The 8,349-nt window shown below is 35.2% G+C and overlaps 1 protein-coding gene across 1 annotated transcript; it reads left to right on the forward strand.

Annotated features, from left to right (window-relative positions):
- Positions 1–6,825: 6,825 nt before the first annotated feature.
- Positions 6,826–7,755, forward strand: Or8b43b (olfactory receptor family 8 subfamily B member 43B). The gene has a single exon (NM_001000963.1). The coding sequence runs from the start codon at positions 6,826–6,828 to the stop codon at positions 7,753–7,755; it is 930 nt and encodes a 309-aa protein (NP_001000963.1).
- Positions 7,756–8,349: the final 594 nt, after the last annotated feature.

An 8,349-nucleotide genomic window follows, 5' to 3' on the forward strand; every position in this document is an offset into this window, starting at 1 on the left:
TGAAGAGCAAAGAAAACTGTTATAAGATGTAGCAACTCTGACTGATCAAAGAAGAGCAGCGCATGAATCCAAAATGAGTGAAAAGCATAGAGGATATAAATTCAGTACTCTGGTTGTGCCAAGTTCTTTCAATTTTGGAGGCCCCACACCAGGGATGAATTGATCTTCCACTTTCTTTCCTGCTGTGTGAGTGTAGTGAAGAGCTTGTGTTCCTTCTAGTAGTGGTTCCAGAAACGGTTCATGTTATGTACTAACTGATCAATAGAAGGACAGAAACCCCAGGAGGTGGGAGCTGATCCTGTAACCTGGCACTGGATGAGAAACTACAGGGATTTGGGGAGGGGGTAACTTGGCGGGTCATTTTCTTTATTTTTTGAAGAAAGTAAGACCCTGACTTTGAACCCTCAAGAGACACTGGGGAAATCTGAAATGAGGGGATGTTATGAAAACAGCTTTTCTTTTTCTGAGGAAAAAATAGGCATGGGCTACAGGACTGTTTAATATGTCTCATTTACAGTATAAAGTTCAAATGTAGATGTAATTTTATACCTCTAAGTATTTGTCTTATTTCTGTCTCTTCCTTACTATTGGGTATCCTTCGTATGTGAATAAGACAAGGTAATCAGATAGCCTTATTTGGTCTTTACCATTTTCATCCACCAGATTGTTCCTATGTAGATTGGGCATTTATAGTAGCACTACATAACTAATTTTAAAATCTACAAATGAACTAGTGCCTTCATATTGAAACAAAACCTGCTAGCCTAGGTATAAAAGCAAAACTGTTTGCTGTTTATAAAGAGATGTAATGCAGTTGGGGCAAGGGGTAATTTCAGGTTTAATTATTCATTTAAAAATGAACTGGCAATTTTGTATCTGGTGACTTTCTGGTGCACTCACCTCTGGTAGTGACTTGAATTTGGTTTGTAAAAAGAGTTAGTGATGTTTCATTGCTGCTAAAAATGGCAACTCCCTCTGTGTCCTTTTTGGTTCCTTAAAGCTCTCAGTGTACAACTGGACATTTGAATACAAGACCATATGTAACAAGCAGAGGTGATACCTGAAGCATGTAAATTGGATATAAAATTCTACTCTTAAAGAGTTGATCTAGAGTATGACTAAACATTGATATATGCAGTCTATTAAAAGAACTTAATTCAACAATTATGTCTTGATATGATTGCAATTTAGTCCTAATTAATACCATCTTGTACCAGACAGAGTGAAAATGTACTTAAGAGTAATACCTGTCCATTCCCCATTTCTTCTCCTGTCTTGATTATGGTACCTTATTATAACTCTGAAGACTGAAGGCACATGGTTCCCTCTAAAAACCACTATTGCTACCACTGCAGAAATAAGCCAGCAACAACAGGGTAGCAGGGTGGGCTTCTCCTCTCTCTTCCTAAATGTATGTTCAAAAACTTTATTGATCTTAAACATCTGTCAGATAAGTCATACATTGGATTATTTTTATATACATGTATACACAATATTTCAAATTGAAAGCAACACCTCAGTGGACTCAAAACTACTACATACTGTTGTCTAAAACAAAATTTATAATTGTCCAAATGAAATGCACATATTGGTAATTAAAATACATAATTAAGGGGATATAGAAGGACATACATAACTTGCTTAAGGAAATATAGGACAACACAGGTAAGCAAGTAGAAGCCCTTAGAGAGGAAACACAAAAATCTGTTAAAGAATTACAGGACAACACCACTAAACAGGTGAAGGAATTGAACAAAGGTACCCAGGATTTAAAAGTGGAAATAGAAACAATAAAGAAAGCACAAAGGGAGACAACCCTGGAGATAGAAAACCTAGGGAAGAGATCAGGAGTCATAGATGCCAGCATCACCAACAAAACAAAAGAGATAGAAGAGAGAATCTCAGGGGCAGAAGATACCATAGAAAACATCAACATCAACCATCAAAGATAATGTAAAATGCAAAAAGCACCTAGCACAAAATATCTGGGAAATCCAGGACTCAATGAGAAGATCAAACCTGAGGATAATAGGTATAGAGGAGAGTCAAGACTCCCAAATTAAAGGGCCAATAAATATCTTCAACAAAATTATAGAAGAAAACTTTCCTAACCTAAAGAAAGAGATGCCCATAAACATATAAGAACCCCACAGAACTCCAAATATGTTAGACCAAAATAGAAATTCCTCCAATCACATAATGGCCAAAACACCAAATTCACAAAACAAAAAAGTATTAAAATTAGTAAGGGAAAAAGTCAAGTAACATATAAAGGCAGACCTATCAGAATTACAAAAGACTTCTTACCAGAAACTATAAAAGTCAGAAGATCCTGGGCACATTTCATAGAGATCCTAAGAGAACCCAAGTGCTATCCTGGGCTACTATAACCAGCAATAATCTTTACTAACATAGATGGAGAAAACAAGATATTGCATGATAAAACCAAATTTCCACAATATGTTCCTACAAATCCACCCATACAAAGGATAATAGATGAAAAACTCCAGCACAACGAGGGAAACTACACCCTAGAAAAAGCAAAAAAGTAATCTTCCTGGAACAAGCCAAAAGAAGACAACTAAAGTAACATAATTCGATCTCTAGCAACAAAAATATCAGGAAACAATCAATATTCCTTAATATGTTAACATCAATGGAATCAATTCTTCAATAAAAGGACAAAGACTAACAGACTGAATACTGAAGGAGGAAAGGGTATAACATTTTAAATGTAAATAAATATCCAATTAAAAAAAGTGATTGGAACAATGTAAAAATAATAATAAATAATATATAAAATGCCTTTAGTACATAATCCCTGTATAATTTCTTATAATTTTACTATATCCCCCATTTTTTCTTTTCAATTTCTTTCCCTTTATCTAAGAAAGAAAGATAGAGAAGAGGAAAGGAAAGAGAGAAATCCCTGAGTCTAAGCCCTCTATTTAGTTTCCTTCCTGTCCAAAAGTATAATTATTTGTAAATTTTCCCTTAAAATGACAACATATATATAATTCATAAAATGACCAAAACCAATTATCTATCTATCTATCTATCTATCTATCTATCTATCTATCTATCTATCTATCTATGCATTCATATCACATGAAAGTATGGCATGATAAATTTTGAGGATTCTGCAACCAACAAGATTTATAGACTATTTATAGCTGAAGTTTTGCCTAGAGACATTTTTATGTCTCAGCCAGTTTCAGGGCTATTCCCATGTAGAAGGATCAGCAAATCATGTTTTCTGTCCTGTTTGGTTTTCTTGAATTCTTTCCTTCCTGTCTGTAGCTAAGATCTTTGGGGAGAGTGGTCTTCATTTATCAAATCTAATCCTTATTAGTTTAAAGGAGTCCAAAGCCTTTTATTCTTTCTGTCAACTTAAATACAGAGCCTCTTTCCCAATATAGCATGTCCATGCTCCAGCAGCTCAGAGAAATCAAAAGTATAGATTAATACAATTTGGCAGTCTGTTTTTTGTTTGTTTGTTTTTGTTCTTTTTTTTTAATTTAGGCTTTGACCTCTGTCCTAGAGGATATGTAATACCTTTATAGCCACCAAACTTATGACCGCCTTTATTTTGATAATTAAAACAATTTAAAACAATTAATATATTTATTAAAAAAGGGTTTCTCTGTGTAGCATAAGCTGATCCAAATTCGTTTATAGATTAGGTTGGCATCAGACTCATAAGAAACCTAACATTGTCCATCCCTTTTTCTCTAAGCAATTGACAGGTTTAGGTTTGTAGCCTGTGTTTATTTTCGTTTTTCATTTTTGCTCGTGTGTGTTTGTGTGTGTGTGTGTGTGTGTGTGTGTAAGTTTCATTAATGTCAATTTTTTCATTTACTTTTTTGTATAAAGTGAGATATAAGGCATTGAATCCATTTTCCATCCTGTGTTTACTCTAAGTAATACCTTGGGGATTTTTATACTCTTTGCTTATTGTTACTTATTGAAAAATAAATATAGTATATAAATATAAATATAATGTATAGTTATATAAATTAGATACTTTAAAGCATATGGTAGAAATTGTTAAGTGGCTCACAGTAAGTTCCTAGTAAATACTAGTTGTCATTATTCGTTTGGTTACAATCTCTATATCAGTATAATTTATTTTTACTTTATTAACTTTTGTGTGCCTTAAATCTTGTAATTTCTGTAAGGATTAATTTTTCCTGCTTACCTTTTATTCCATTCTAGTTCTAAATAGCATACAGGGTACATAATGGGAACTTCTGAAGCATTTGTTGAAAGTATGTGTTATAATTGGCACATCATTATCAGTGGGATGATGCCATTACTGTTCATATTTTTTTTCTGCTTCAAGGAAAGACTCAAAGTATTATTTAGAGATTATGTTCTAAAATTCAATCATCATTCCACGAACATTCAGGCACTGAATTTCAGGCACTAAGCTGCATTTATTTTCATAACCTTTCCCATGCTCCTTGTATGCTTTGGAATGAGTAAAGAAGCATGATGCTTACCACCTTCTATTAGGTACAACACATCTTCAGTTATTTTTATTTTCATGGTCTAAATGAGCAAATCTGTATGGACAGAGTAAAGTGCTTGCTTAGGGTCTTGGAAGTTTTAACTGAATTGTGTTAGTGAACTTCACAGTCTAATAAAATTCATACATAAGACTACTAATTTTTTAAACAGTATATAAGAATTCTAATGAATAATTTAGAAGAATTTCAAGAAATAGGGTTACAATAATTATAATTGCATAGCCATATCAGAGAGAGAGAAAGAGGAAGAGAAAGGGAGAGAGAGAAAAAGAGAGAGAGGGAGAGCATAAGAGAGAGAGAGGGAGAGAGAGAGAGAGAGAGAGAGAGAGGGAGAGAGAGAGAGAGAGAGAGAGAGAGAGAGAGAGAGAGAGAGAGAGAGAATCATCTCTACCACTACTGAAACAAAATGTGGTATGGATTTAATGTCAACAATAAACAATAAGACCTGTATAAGGAAACTAGAGGGGGAAGTGTTTAGGGCCTACCATTAGGCAGTGACTATGGGATGGCATTAAAATAAATATCTATGAAGTACAAGTAGACACATTTAATACTATCAGATTAGTAAATTAAGAATGACAGTATGAAAAAATGAAATAATAAATGTCATTGGATGAACAGGATGATCAGAATATTTAAGTAAGTGTTTATAAGCAACTTGGTGAACCCAGACTACAGTCTGTGGGCAGTTTACACTTAACTGCAGAAAGGAATAGATGAAGCATCTAAAACACACATTTTCTACAGATCTCAAGATGATTGGGGAAATGAGATTCTATCTTTCTATGTCCACTGTGGGATGGATTTACCATAGAGTGAAGAGAAAATACACGAGTCCCTGAAGATCTAAAGACAAATCATCACCCAGGCTGTAACACAACTTCCCAAGTTCACTCTTCTGTTTAAATGCTATTCTCAGGGGAAGAGGCAGACACATCTCCACACTGTTTATAAACAACTGTATTCTGCAGGTAAGCCCACACAAAACTCTCTGGGTCTTACCATTGGCAGTGGGATGATATCATTACAGTTCATATTTTTTCTGCTTCAAGTAAAGACTCAAAGTATTAATCAGTGATTATGTTCCAAAACTCAACCATCATTCCAGGAACATTGAGGAACTGAGTTTTGATTACATCTTCTTACACTGACAAGATATGGAATGGATCCATGGAATCAGAAGTAATTCTACCAGGTGCATATGTATAAATAGGAACTCAGGAAATCTTCAAGGTTTGGATTGAGACATCTAACAGTAGGAGTGGGTGTTTCTCTGACTCTTTAGCTGCTTCTGGGACTCCTTTCCTCATATTGTACTGCATCATTTAGCCTGTATAAGACTTTTGCCTTTTCTTATTTATCTTGTTTTGTCATGTATGCTTGTTATCTCTTAGAGGCTTCTTCTTTTCTAAGGAGGAAATAGGAGATGAGTGAATCAAGTCAGGAGGGTAGGTGTAGGAGAATTGGGAGGAGTGTAGAGAGGGGAAATTTTCCCCAAATGTATTGTAATAGGAAGTTTATTTTAAAAAATATATAACACACACAAGTGGAGGAAGGGAGAGAGAAAGAGAGAGAGAGGGAGAGAGAGAGAGAGAGGGGGGGGGGAGAGACAGAGAGAAATAATGAGGTTCTGAATACCAAGTACAGTAACAATAGTTCTTGGTGTATGAAGGTCTTTAGCAACAGTTTCTTTTTTATCCTATATAACTGGAGAGACTAAGAGAAAGGAGCAGAAGAAAGCCATTGGGTAATCAGAGATTGGTCATAGGCCTAAGTAGCCACTGGAGTTGCAACATCTGTATTATGGTTCTTATGAATGCTCAGGACCCAGACTTCAAGATTATTCACTCTGTGACATAGGGTAGTAGTTACACCACTCTTGTTCTTATAGTTTTTGACTAAACATGTTTTTCACTCAGACCATAACAGGAAAATTTGTCACTGCGAAAGATAACTCTGCAGTGCCAAGATATCTGCTTCAGATTTCATTAACGTAGAGAGGGCTCTAGTGAAAAGAAAAATTAGGTGGGAAAAGTTGAATCGTATTTTGTACTTTTTCTTCTTCATCCTTTGCATGTATTTTGTTTTTCAGGAATAATATTGAAATGTGGTGCCACGGGCCTTGTGACTGTAAGGCAATTTTCTTGTGACTACACCAGCTGAATCTGTAGACACAGTGGGAGCTAGAAGAAACATTCCCAGCATTCACATCACAGGTGGTATTGACCCATGACTGAATGTGGTTCATCTCTAGCATAACTCCTTTTCCTGATTTGACAGATTCCCTTAGAATATCATGGACTTAGAAAATGTCACCTTGGTGACTGATTTCATTCTAGTAGGGTTAACACAGCAGCCTGATTTCCAAATACCCCTGTTCATTCTTTTCCTAGCAATGTATCTAGTCAGTGCGTTGGCAAATTTGGGTTTGATGATTCTAGTTTTGCTGAATTCACATCTTCACACACCCATGTACTTTTTCCTCTTTAACTTGTCTTTTATAGATTTTTGTTACTCTTCTGTGTTCACTCCCAAAATGTTGATGAACTTTACATTAAGACTGAATGTCATTTCCTATATGCAATGTATGACTCAGCTCTACTTCTTTTGTTTTTTCGTTTCTTCTGAATGCTATGTGCTGACTTCAATGGCCTATGATCGATATGTGGCCATCTGTAGGCCACTTTCATATAATGTTGTGATGTCCCCTCAAGTGTGTTTAAACCTAATGATTGGTTCATATTTGTTGGCACTTTCTGAGGCTGTAGCCCTCACTGTGTGTATGTTGAGACTGACCTTCTGTGATTCAAATATCAATTATTATTTCTGTGACATCCTTCCCTTGCTTCAGCTCTCCTGCACAAGCACTGATGTTAATAAGCTCGTAGCTTATGTAATAGTTATCATCAACATCATTGTTACCACTCCTACCATCTTTATCTCTTATGGTTTTGTCCTCTCCAGCATCTTCCACATCAGTTCATCTAAGGGCAGGTCCAAAGCCTTTAGCACCTGCAGCTCCCACATCATTGTTGTTTCTCTGTTCTTTGGTTCAGGTGCATTTGTGTATTTCAAACCCTCCTCAGCTGGGTCTATGGATGGGGCAAAAATATCTTCTGTTTTTTATACCAATGTGGTTCCTATGATGAATCCATTAATCTACAGTTTGAAAAATAATGATGTTAAAATTGCCCTAAGAAAAATGTTTACAAGGTGGACAGTTTGATTGGAAACAAGTGTCTTCATGCTTGTACTTTTTGTTTTAAGTATATCTTGTATTTAGTGACCATATTTAATTGGTAACTCTGTATTCCTTATTTACTTCTTGTATTTTTTAATTTAATTTTTACAATTTATCGAATTAGCCAAAAATAATGCCATAAAGAAAAAATTTGAGATACAGCATTATATGTTGAAATGTGTATGTATGATATAACAATAAAAGACTTGTCTTTTCTTTTTAATCATATTATGAGGCTGAAATTAATTAAGAAATCACAGAAGGGGACTGATTCCTGGTCTTAAGCAATCAAGTGGTGCATCTTCTGTTGTCAGAACAAGGTCAAGGAGAAATCTGAGTGCTCGTGAGAAAAATCCAAGGCAAGATAAGACAGGACAAGAAAAAGACAAAGGTCGTCTGACACCAGTTTCTTCAAAAACATTGAATTGTTCTTAGAATATGCTGTTGTGCCTCTCCCAGGTATCGCAGATAAGAGTGAGTTATATTGTTATCTGTTTATATGACTCTATGAAAAAACATTTTTTGCCCCATGTGGCTTGTCCTTGTGATTATACATTTTACTTATGTAACACTTCTTAA

The sequence above is a fragment of the Rattus norvegicus genome, chromosome 8 (genome assembly GCF_036323735.1).
Source record: "Rattus norvegicus strain BN/NHsdMcwi chromosome 8, GRCr8, whole genome shotgun sequence".
In the NCBI taxonomy this organism is placed as follows: Eukaryota; Metazoa; Chordata; class Mammalia; order Rodentia; family Muridae; genus Rattus; species Rattus norvegicus.

Bases quoted from the DNA above. Each gene is read 5' to 3' on its own strand.
- Or8b43b (NM_001000963.1), top strand. From the start codon at position 6,826: ATGGACTTAGAAAATGTCACCTTGGTGACTGATTTCATTCTAGTAGGG.